At 40.5% G+C, this 12662-nt stretch overlaps 1 protein-coding gene across 10 annotated transcripts in view; it reads right to left on the bottom strand.

Moving 5' to 3' along the window:
* LOC140489186 (putative RNA-binding protein Luc7-like 2) overlaps positions 1 to 10217 on the bottom strand; it is a 66194-nt gene extending 55977 nt beyond the window's left edge. For 4 of the 10 annotated variants that reach the window (XM_072588445.1, XM_072588446.1, XM_072588447.1 and 1 more), the window contains exons 1-2: positions 9908 to 10216; positions 8288 to 8374 (exon numbers count right to left, since the gene is read on the bottom strand). Coding sequence is in view for 2 of the 10 variants with exons in the window: in XM_072588443.1 (XP_072444544.1) it covers positions 9908 to 9968 (61 nt within the window). In the remaining 8 variants the exon portion in view is untranslated. Of the gene's footprint in view, positions 1 to 8287; positions 8375 to 9907 lie in introns of all 10 variants that reach the window. The other 6 variants (XM_072588449.1, XM_072588453.1, XM_072588450.1 and 3 more) reach the window with 2 other exon arrangements.
* Between the last annotated feature and the right edge of the window lie 2445 nt (positions 10218 to 12662).

Here is a 12662-nt window from a genome sequence, read left to right as displayed (position 1 = left end):
TTAGCTCTTTGTGGGCTGACTCAGGTTGTCATGTCGTTATTGTGTTTAACCTGTAAAAAAATTGGCATAATCATAGCTTAAATTTACCAGGATATGTCTACCTGCAAATAAAAATTTTTATCCAAGTCATTACTGTCAGGGACAAGCACCAATTACTGATCTGTTACTTATGCATCAGACATATAATCATTTTACACCAAGGTAACCCACATAACCTATTTCCCCTCTGGTTCTGACACAAGGTTTGACACTTCTTTGAATGAAATTAAATGCCTGCTTTTTTTTGAAAATCTAAATAAAGAGGGAGAGAACGAGTCTAAGTGGGATTTGGGAAGTACAGGAGATGGGGTGAAACTACATTAAAGAAAAACCGAGAGGACTGGCAAAAGTAGATGGCAGAGGAGTTTTTCAAAACAAAAATGATGTCTTGAAACAGATAAAAGTGGATAAATCCCCAGGACCTGATCAGGTGTACCCGAGAACTCTGTGGGAAGCTAGGGAAGTGATTGCTGGGCCTCTTGCTGAGATATTTGTATCATCAATAGTCACGGGTGAGGTGCTGGAAGGCTGGAGATTGGCTAATGTGGTGCCACTATTTAAGAAAGGTGGTAAGGACAAGCCAGGAACTATAGACCAGTGAGCCTGACGGTCACTGGAGGGAATCCTGAAGGACAGGATGTACATGTATTTGGAAAGGCAAGGAATAGTCAACATGGCTTTATGCATGGGAAATCAAGTCTCAGAAACATGATTGAGTTTTTTGAAGTAACAAAGAGGATTGATGAGGGCAGAGTGGTAGATGTGATCTATATGGACTTAAGTAAGGTGTTTGACAAGGTTCCCCATGGGGGACCAGTTAGCAAGGTTAGATCTCATGGAACACAGAAATCTAGCCATTTGGATACAAAACTGGCTCAAAGGTAGAAGACAGACGGTGGTGGTGCAGAGTTATTTTTCAGATTGGAGGCCTGTGACCAGGGAGTGCCACAAGGATCGGTACTGGGCCCACTACATTTCATCATTTATATAAATGATATAGATGTGAGCTTAAGAGGTATAGTTGGTAAGTTTGCAGATGACACCAAAATTGGAGGTGTAGTGGACAGCGAAGAAAGTTACCTCTGATTACAATGGGACCTTGATCAGATGGGCCAATGGGCTGAGGAGTGGCAGATGGAGTTTAATTTAGATAAATGCAGGATAATGCATTTTGAGAAAGCAAATCTTATCAGGACTTATACACTTAATGGTAAAGTCCTAGAGAGTGTTGCTGAACAAAGAGACCTTGGAGTGCAGGTTCATAGCTCCTTCAATGTAGAGTCGCAGGTGAATAGGATTGTGAAGGCAGCGTTTGGTGTGCTTTTCTTTATTGGTCAGGGTATTGAGTATAGGAGTTGGAATGTCATGTTGCGGCTGTGCAGGACATTGATTCGGCCACTTTTGGAATATTGCGTGCAATTCTGGTCTCCTTCATATTGGAAGGATGTTGTGCAACTTGAAAGGGTTTAGAAATGATTTACAAGGATGTTGCCAGGGTTGGAGGATTTGAGCTATAGGAAGAGGTTGAATAGGTTAGGGCTGTTTTCTCTGGAGTGTCTGAGGCGGAGGGGTGACCGTATAGAGGTTTAGAAAATCTTGAGGGGCATTGATAGGGTAAATAGACAAGGTATTTTCCTAGAGTGGGGGAATCCAGAACTACAGGCCATAGGTTTAGGGGTCCTATATAGTCTTCAACACTTCTCCGATTATTCACATAACTGAAAAGGCTTTCTCAATTCCTTCCACAATTCTGTGATTCTCTTTTGTCATTAGACTATTGGTTGATCTAAAGCAACTTTTGTTTTGTTATTCATGACACTCGGTTGAGTATTAGATGTGTTTAATTTAAAACAACTTGCACTTACATAACACCTTGGACCAAATAAAAAGTCAAACAAATAATTTGTTTATATTTTACGTCTTTTTAAAAAAATCAGATATCTTAGCTTTTTCGTGCAATCTTCCCCTTTCCCTTAATTGTTAAAAACATCGAAGTGAATTGAATATATTGTCACATCTACCGAGGCACAGTGAAAAGCTTTGTCTTTAAAGGGATATAGACATCATTGGCAAGGCCAGCATACCTAACTGCACTGAATGATTTGCACGTAGTTCCAAGGGTCCCAGTGGTCCATAGCTACATGTCAGCCAGACCAGGCAAGGCTGGCTGACTTACTTCCCTTAAGAGCATTAATAAACAAGATGGGTTTTTATTTATGATGTTAATTGTCCCAGTACCCCCAAGACTAGCTTTTATTCCAGCTGCTGCAGTAGGATTTGATCTGGTGTTCCCTAAGAATTAGCCTGGTTCTTTGGAATACTAGTGCAATCACATTACCATTCTGCTGCAATTGTCCTATGTATCTGTCTTCAACTTTTTTTTAATCTTGGTTCAATCTTTATTCTAGATTGATTTGATTGCCACCCAGTAGAGGGTCTTAGTTTTTTCATGCCAAATTGTCTACCCTTTTATGAAAGTTGCTCTTCTGAAATCTTTTATAAGCTGCAGATTCTCATTACCTTCAGTTATTCCAACCATCAGAACCATCTAATGTTGCAGTCATGGTCACCCAGATGTTACCCCACACAAACAGATGATCAGGGTCATTACTAAGTATTAGATCGAATATGTGATTACTGTTAGCCTTATCTATTATCCCTTTTCATTAACATACCGGGACAAGAAAGATTTCATACTTCAACATTTTTTTTCCATTGACTTTACACAGGTGGTAAACCATTATGCCACTCAACTCCAAAGCATCAAAGTTGGCATTTTATACTAAAATTATTTGCAATCTGCTTCCATATTCCCAAAGTATAGATGTCTACCTGGGTCTCTAAAAATGATCAATAATCAGTTCTAAGGAAGTTATATAAAATTGAAACACAAACTCTTGTTTTTCTCTCTCCAGATGCTGACACACCTGTTGAGTTTCTCCAACGCTTTGATTTTATTTCGGACCTTCAAATAGGCCCTATTTGGACTACTTGAATCTAATGGGGCAAAATGCAGTCTCCCCTAGCTGTTAGATTTTCATAGTTAATAGTAGTAGCCCACATCCTCTTCAAGTTCCTCTATCTTATCTGAATTACTTGCAATCTTTTCAGTGAATTCCTGCCTAACAGCTTTCATCAAACTAATTCTCAAAAATGCATCCCATTTTAACACTGTATATAAGGTTACAATTCTAACTACTTGTTTCAACATGCCTAACACATACATAAAACAATGTAAAATCTCACATCAACCTACTTTCATTTATTCATCATTCCTATATGCTTCCTGTATTCATAGTGCTTAAAATTTATTTAATAATCTAGGTCAGTAAAGCTACCTGCAAATGTATCTACCGTTTACACAGTTCCCTTAACTAGTTTAAATGCTTTCTAAAATTAAGAGTAACACCTTTTGCAATCCCAGACATTTAAATAGAATTCATTCCTCTTGAACATTCCACTTAATCCATGAAATTTCTCTCAATTGTCAATAAAATGGAACTTTGTTTTATAAGAATTCCAAAGCTAGCTGTTAAAAGGAAAATGACATAGTTGTTTGTCTCCAGAAATTTGGTTCCCGATCAGTCCGAGTCAGAGTCAATGCTGGGGGCAGTGTGAAAGACTGACTGTAGGATAATGAATGGGATTCTTTACTCCAAAGCAACATGTTCCAAGATATGAGAGAAAAATAGGGAGTTGAGTCAGTAGTTAAATACAGGGATAGATTTTTCTGAGGGAAGTATGATAGCATCTGGTAGATAAGTAGGGCTGCAAGGAAAATATAGAACGATTAATGAGGTTTGTTAAAAAAAAGGGCAAAAGATGGAAACATAATAGAAACAGGACAGTCACTGAAATAACTTCATGGATGACGTAAGGGAAACTATGGTGTGAAGTGGAGCATGATGTCAGTTGGCAGCAAATTGATAAAAGAAACACCACAACAGCCAGAATAAATAACTGATTTGACACAAAAGTAGGAACTAGCTCCTTAAATTTTGTGTTCAACATTAAAATGGAGAATACATTGGTGGCAGCCAAAAAAGAAAAGGTCATTCATGGAAGAGATGGTTTAGAGTTGTTGATACTACCCAAGGAAGTACTATGGCAGTTTGACCCTGGTCTGGAGATAAGGATAGGGGAGGTGGTGGTCAAGCAGACTTAATTTTCTACACTCTCCTGTTTTTTTTTTCCATTTTTCTAAAACATAAATTCACAAGTGGATTAAGGCTCATAATGCAGAAACCTACAAGATTGAAATGAATAAAGTCTTAAAGGAATATGAGGCAATGCCAAGTGTAACTTTGAAACTTGAAGGAAGCATCGAAAAATAATAGATTCAACAGTTTTGAGGTCCTGAAAAAGTGAGAATGTCTCCAAGCTTGACAGCTCCCTGGAATAAATCTTTGCTGAAGATTTTACTTTCAACAGTAAAAACTGTTCTTATTATCACTATGGCATCTCACAAAATGAAAATGGCAAGTGATGTAGAAAATAATTTTTCATTGCAAATTGTGGTAAAGAGCTTAAATGAAGTCTTCAACATCACATTCACCAAGAAATCCAAAATTCAGAAGAAACACCTTTACCCAAAGAGCGCTGAGCCTGAGAATGCAGAACTTGCTACTATACAGACGGTCGAAGTAAACAATACGGATGCATTTGAGGAAAATTAGACAAGATAAAGGAGAGAGGAGTTTGTAGATTTAGATAAGACATGATGGGTAGAGGCTGACATGAAACATAAGCACTAGCACAGACTGGTTGGCCAATGGTTGATTTTCGTAATGTATATCCCATTTTAAAAATTTACCAGCGTAAACTTTTGTAGTAAACTTTAGAACAAGACAGTCACTCTTTACAACTTGAAGTTTTTGCAAGTTCCACTAGACACTAGAATACACAATAAAACACACAGAATTACACGTCCAATGAATAACATTAATAGCTGGATAGTAGAAAAGCAGCAGTGGCTACACTTACTTCCCTTATTTTCCCCATTGTCATTTTCACTTCTTGAGAAATAAGAATGCAATATACTGACAGGTAGAACTCAAGCCCAACCCATAAATTTAATATTTAATTAACTCTAATTAAATGAGCCAACAACTGAAATACTCTTCTCGGAGAGACAGAATGGAAAAACATTAGGGCAGGAAAAATCCTAAAAGATTCTTATGCCTAAAAGGTTCTCGACCCCAAAACATAACCAAAAATTTCAGGAATTCATTAGTGGTAACACCATTCTTTCCACCAAAATTTTAAAACTAAAAACATCCACCAGATCAATTTTTATTCACAATGTGATGAAAAATCAGCTCAACCTGCATCTGTCCACAGATGTAACTGATCTCAGTATGCGCAGCACAGCTTGCTTTTATTTACGGTATTTTGCTTTTAAACAGTATTTGTTTACGTTTTCTAATTATCGTCCAGTAATCCTACAATACGGTGTCAAGTTTTACTCCCCACTGCTCCAGTTTCTTTATTTCCCCATCAATGCAGCACTTTTCCCAATTGGTTTTTATCAGAAACGAGATACATTATCAGCCAGATCATTTTCATTCATCATTCTGGTGATGACATCCAATCAATCAGGTTATGATATAGCTCCTAAGATGCCTCTATGCCACATTCAGTGACCATGCTATATAAATCTATGACTCTATGAACAGAATACAAGAATTGGAAAAAAATGTATGGGATGCGGACATCACCATCAAAGGCTAGTATTTATGGCCCATCCCTAGTTGTCCTTTGAATGAGTGATGCTCAAGGCCATTTCAGGGTCAATCGTATTGCTATGGCTTTGTAGTCACATGCAGATCAGACCAAGTGAGGACAAAAGATTTCTTTCCCTACAAAGAACAATGGATTTTTACAATTGATGGTTGCTATTAGACTAGCTTTTAATTCCAAATTTTTACTGAATTCAAATTTCACCATTTGCCGTGGCAGGATTTGAGCCAATGTCCTCAGAACAATAGCCCGAGACTCTGGATTACTGGTTCAGTGACATTATCATAACAGCTCTGCCTCCCACCTCAGTCAAGTGTACCGACCCAACTTGAGCAAGGTTATCCTTCAGTTATTTCAAAATAACTGAAACACAAGGGAATATCCAATCCATTAAAACAATGGTAGTTGTCTAAGTGGCTGAACGCCCGATTCCAATGTTAATTTGGACTGCACTAATTGCCACCCCTTTACATTTGTCACTGTTGATTTTTAGGAACTTCTTCAGATATTCACCAATTCCAATTTAAAAAAAACTTGAAATGTTAATATGGTTTATTGAAATGGCTAATCTAAACTTGTTTCCCCATGATGACATCCTCCTCTCTTAAATGAAGCATCACTTTTGCATCTTAGTTCCTCTGTGTGGCCAGGAAAATAACTCTGAAGTTTTGGGAAACGGTTTCTGCTTCACAAATGGTCTGAGCTTAGGCTTGATAACAACTTAAAATTGTAGAATCAATGCCATGTAAAAATAAGGACAGACTTTTGAAATGGAGATCAAATTAAATTTCTGACCCATGGTTTAATTATCCACTCACGATCTGAAATCCACCCTGATCTCTTCAAATTTTAATAATGTTTCTTTTCATCTTCAAGACAAACAAAGTTCAGGTAATGGAGGTTAGGAATACAAAGCTAAATACATAAATACAAAGCTAAATACCTAATACAAAGCTAAAATCACTAATTGTCAACTGACAGATCATTGACTTCTCATAAGTCAATTCATAAATTCATGTTATTATTCGCTCAATACATGTTTCTTGCTGGACTTAACAAAAATCCAAGAAACCAAAAGAAAATTACTAATTTTAGTTTACAAGTTTGTCACACCAACTCACTTAATACTAAAAACCAAGAACTTTATAAATATGGATATTTAGAAGATATTTTTGGTGTAAATTTCCTCAGAAAAATGGAAAAAAAAAGACACAAATATGGTCTTTGTCTGAATTGTAAGTGCAAGGGTGGAGGAGAGAGACATCCAATCAGATTGTTTGCTTTGTAAATACTGGAGGTGAAACTGAAGACAGTACCCTCATTGCTGCTTCATTGGTGCGGATCACCTCAAGGTGAGAATTGACAAAATCCTAAACTATAACATCCACTAGTGAAATTATTCATTACCAATATATGAATGGTAGACTACAGACCTGGGGTTCTGAATCTGCAAGTGCATTATACTATGCAAGAGTCAATCCAATATCAAGGCAGCAACATGCAATTATCTATTAAGCCATGACAAATTAACGGGTCTTCAGTTGGATTTAACTTCCAAGACCAGTAGAACATTGACTAAGTTACATTTCCCTTGAAAGGTTAGCTCTGAATGACTTACTCCTGAATTTGCCAATCATTACATGTATTTTGTCAAACATTTTTAAACAGAGCAATTGTTTAAAAGAATACATACCCATATTTAAAAAATTCAAAATACTCAGAAGATAGATTGCGATCCAAACATTAAATTCTACCACAGCCATGACCTTGCTTTTATAATACACTTTCAGCATTATCGATTTGAGTCAATTAGCTGAGTTGTAAAACAGGCCAGGAATTGTGTACCAAGAACAAAAAAAAACTGCTGTAAAGACTCAACAGGTCTTACAACATCTGTGGAAAGAAACAGTTATTGTATCATGTCAAGATAAAATTTCTGATGACAAGTCAGCTCAATCTGAAATGTGAACTGTTTCTCACTCCACAGATGCAACTGATCACAGTACATCCAGCACTACTCACTTTTATTTTAGCTTTCCAGCATCTGCAGTATTTTGTTTAGGCTTTATTGCTTGGACTAACTTGGATTATAAGAGATAGACGAAGATTTTCAGGATCAGACCCAGCTCGTGAGTAATGGAAATCCCTATTACAAATGAAAATTTCCATTGCTTACCAGGCAATCAAGCCTTAAGATCCCAAAACCTGGCATCTGCATTTTGTGATGTAACACATTTCAAATGAAGTTTTCAAAGAAAACTTACTTGTTTTTTCTCATTTTTAGTGCACTTTTGACAGAAACGTATTGTCAGAACATCTCCATATTCCCTCTGCGAATTAGGTAAAAATTATCAAGACAGCAGTTATCCCTGGTCAGAAATTAGTATAGTTCTAGAATACAATTTACTTCTCATTACATTCTCAAGTAACGTTAATCGGGAATTATCAGATTGCCTTCACTAGTGACAGACAGATGGAGTTATGGTGACTTTAAAAGAGGGACTCTCACCACTTCAGCTGTATGTGTTAATTTAGTTCCCTCATACCGTTGGTAACTCCTCTCCAAGCCATTTACCCCCGATGTCTTCAGCACTCACTGTTTAAACAAAGATTTAGAAAGACAAAAGAAATATAGAAAAAAATCAAAGGGTTATCAAATGCTGGTCCTAATCCTTGCTAACTGGTTGCTTTTTAAAATCTTTTCTTTTGGTCCTGATGCAATACAGTCTTTATTATTGATCAAACAGAGTATGATCCAGTGTTGCAGAAAGATATAGACTAAGATCAGAAATGTTTAAAAAATCCTTCACCTGAGTCAGATATTTCATAGGTGCAAGAGATCTGATGTCATATTGATCACCTAAGAATGATTGCAAAGACATAATAGTGACAACTGTACCAGTTAAACAAGCAGGTTGTAGTAATTACTGTATGAATCCTGTCATTGATAACACCCGTTAAACTGCATAAAAGGTACTTATGACACAATGCATGTGTTGAATGACATTTGAAGGGAGGGGACCAGGCAAAGAATGGAACAGTCCAACTGCTCGTCCCCAGACACTTTGAACGTATATACATTTGCACCGTTTTTAAAAATTCTGTAATGACCCCAAAAACTAAGACAAGAAGGAATTTTCCTGCCAGAGTGGCAGCAATTAAAGGCCAATGTAAAACGTGTCACAGGTGCAGGATGAGGTTTATTTGCGAGATGCAACAAAAAAGTGAAAGCTTATTATAGACAAAACCACATGAACTAAAATGGGAACGGGAAAGAGTGATATCAGAAGAGAATTACTCTACAAAGCAACACCAGAAATAATTTCAGATCTGCAGTTTTCCCAGAATTTCTGTATAATCTCCCATAATCTTGAGTTTGTAAATGCATACCCTACATGAGTACGCAAGTAAGGAGGGGTGAACCAGATCAGTGGAAGCTGCCCCTGGTGAAAGTATAGTTCCCGGTACAGAGAGAGAGAGAGAGAGAGAAAGGCAAAGAACTGACTCAAAAATCAGAAATTACTGGCGAAACTCAGCCGGTCTGACAGCAACTAGGAGAAGAAAACAGAGTTATCGTTTCGTGTCCAATAACTTTCCATCAGGCTCTGCTTTCTTCCCACAGATACAGCCCCACTTGCTGAGTTTCGCCAACTATTTATGTCTTTGTTTCAAAGTTTCCATCGTTCGCGGTTCATTATTCTGTGAAGGTTTTAGCTCACCCATCTCAGGGAGCTTCCCCCAAATCACCCAAGACCCACCCGCCCATTGACCATTCACGGCGCCCGGTCGTGCCCTGAGGCCCCGCCTTCCTCCAATACGACCGGCGACGTCCGTGGCGCCAATTGGCCAGTCGACTGGCGCGCGCGTCCCCACCGGCTCGGGACGCTCGCACTCCAGCCAGAGGCCGCCGCCCATTGGACACGGCCACGGTCACTCCAGGGAGCCGCCGTCGCCCATTGGCCTAGTTGCGCACGTCAATCAGGTGGGGCGGGGCACAGGGGCGGACACTAGGCTTCTTTCCACCATATTGGCCGGATTCTTTACAGCGGACATGTTTACTGCGATTCAACAAGGAAACACTCGGTTTTCAACAGCAGTAAGGATAAACGTTCGCCATTATCGCGCTTACCGTCCCTGGATGTCCCCATGAGCTGGTCGAGCATAGCTCGCATTTGGGCCTGTGCCGACATATTTTTTTTTCTCTGGCTTTTAGAGGATCCGCCGCACAATTTTTTTTTAAAAGCCGGCAAAAAAAAAAGCAGATACCGCTAGCTACTAAAGTGATCCGATTTGCTGCAGGCTTTTTGTTTCCTTTCAAAACGTCCAAAGCCGCTGGTTTGCATCGAGGGATATTTTATTTTTCCGCCTCTTGTTTTTGCTCGAGCTCAGCGCCCTCGTCTCGAGCCGCTAGGCCGGAACTGACGTCACGGCCAACGGCCCCGGCTCGTGACGGGGACTCCACCAAGTTCAAAAACTGCATGGGGGAGGGAAGGGGACCTGGCGAAGAATGGAACAGTCCGACTGTAGGTCCTGAGACATCTCTCTTTCACATATACACAGCTGCATAGTGTGTGTTTTACTCTGTAATGACCCCAAACCTTTGAAAGTGGCACCTTCCTCCTTCTGGGGAAGAGAGAGGCCAGTTAATTGGGCAAACTCATTGGAATCAATGATTGGTAGACAAAATAAATTCCCAAATCTTCCCAGCCCATCATTCCTGGTAACAGCTTTCCCAACTGGCAGGAAACCTAATGTTTGAAATGGTTGGCACTGAGTTTATGATGATCCACCAGCTTCCTCACAGATGCATATTAAATCTTTATAGTACATTTGTTCCCAGCCTACGATTAATGCAACAATATCCAAACTTGGGTTGTCAAAGGGCAAGTATCAATCGTGTTACACAAATGCCAGGCAGTGACTGCCTCCAATAAGAGATTATCTTAACCACTGCCCCATGTCAATCAATGCCATCAACAGCACTGAATCCCCCATTATCAATGTCCTGGGTTACCATTAACAATAAACTCACCATGAATAAACACAATGACCACAAGAGCAGGTCAGAGTCTCGGAATACTGCGGCAAGCAACTCCCCTCCTGGCTTCCTAAAGCCTGTCCACCATCTACGAGGAACAAGTCATGTGTTTGATGGAATACTCCCACCAGCTGGATGAGTGCAGCTCCAACAACACTCAAGAAGCTTGATGTCAGCCAGTACAAAGCAGTCCTACTTAATTGGCACATATTCACAAACTTTCACCACTGACACTCGGTAGCAGCAACGTGTTCTATCTACAAGATGCACTCCAAAATCCACAAAAAATCCTTCGGCAGCACCTTCCAAACCCACAACCACTTCCATTTAGAAGGACAAGTTCAGCAAATACATAGGTACACCGCCTACAAGTTGCTCTCCAGACATTCACCATGCTGGCTTGAAAAATATTGCCATTCCTTCACTGTCACTAGGTTAAAATCCTGGAATTCCCTCCCTAAGGGCATTGTGAGTCTACCTTAGTGCATGGACAACAGGTGTTGAAGAAAGTGACTCACTATCACTTTCTTGAAGGCAACTAGACATAGGCAATAAATGTAGGACATCCAACAGCATTCATGTTATAGACTCATAGAGATGTACAGCATGGAAACAGACCATTTGGTCCAACCCGTCCATGCCGACCCTCACCCTCAATAATGTTTCCTTTGACTGCTCTCATTTCCTCCAAATCAAGGGATTGGCCATGGGCACCCAGATGCGCCCAGCTATATCGAACAGTCCCTCTTCAGTACCTACACAGGCAGTGTACTGACTGGACCTCCCAGTCACTACCTCTTTCAGTTCCCCCAGCCACGCCCTTTCTGATATGACCATCCTTGGCCTCCTCCGTTGCCACAACGAAGCACAGCGCACATTGGAAGTGTACTCTTCCGCCGTTACATCGATGACTGCATCGGTGCAGTGTCCTGAACTGGAGAAGTTCATCGACTTCTCCCACAACTTTCCACCCCGCCTTCAAATTGATTTGCTCCATCCCGGACACCCACCTCCCCTATCTTGACCTCACTATTTCAATCTCCAGTGAGTCTCCAGACAGACGTTTACTATAAACCTACAGACTCCCATTACTACCTGGACTACACCTCCTCCAACCCAGTATCCTGCAAGAACTCCATCCCATTCTCCCAATTCCTCCTCTGCATCTGCTCAGATGAAGGGACATTCCACTCATAAGCATCCCAGGTGTCCACCTATTTTGAACAACGGTGCTTTTCCTCCCTCTGTCATCCAGACAGCTCTCCACCATACCACCTCCATTCCCTGTTCCACCACCTTAAATCCTCCCCTCCCATTGCAATAAAAACAGAGTCCCCCTTGTCCTCACTTTCCAACCCACCAATCTCCTCAACCACATTAAACACTTCTGCTAACTCCAACCAGACCCCACCACCAAGAATATCTTCCCCTCCCCACCCCTCTCTGCCTTCTGCAAGGACCGTTCCGTTCGACAGTCCTTGGTTTGCTCCACTCTCCCCACCAAACCCCCAGGTACCTTGCTCTGCAACTGGAAAAGATGCAAGACCTGCTGGTACATCACCCCCCTCACCTCCATCCTGGGCCCGAAACAGTCCTTCCAGGTGAGACAGAGGTTCACCTGCCTTTCTTCCAATCTAGTTTACTGCATCAGGTGCTCGCGATGTGGTCTTGTCAACGTTGGGGAGACCGAACGTAAACCTAGGGAACGGTTTACTGAGCATCAGAGCCAGGCTTACATGGGCCAACTGGAGCTCTCAGTCACTACCTCTTTCAGTTCCCAGAACCACTCCCTTTCTGACATGGCCATCCTTGGCCTCCTCCATTGCCACAATGAACCACAGTGCAC

Source organism: Chiloscyllium punctatum, chromosome 18 (assembly GCF_047496795.1).
Source record: "Chiloscyllium punctatum isolate Juve2018m chromosome 18, sChiPun1.3, whole genome shotgun sequence".
Lineage (NCBI taxonomy): Eukaryota > Metazoa > Chordata > Chondrichthyes > Orectolobiformes > Hemiscylliidae > Chiloscyllium > Chiloscyllium punctatum.
The sequence above is the reverse complement of the archived record's forward strand: the minus strand, read 5'-3'. Positions and strand labels throughout refer to the sequence as shown.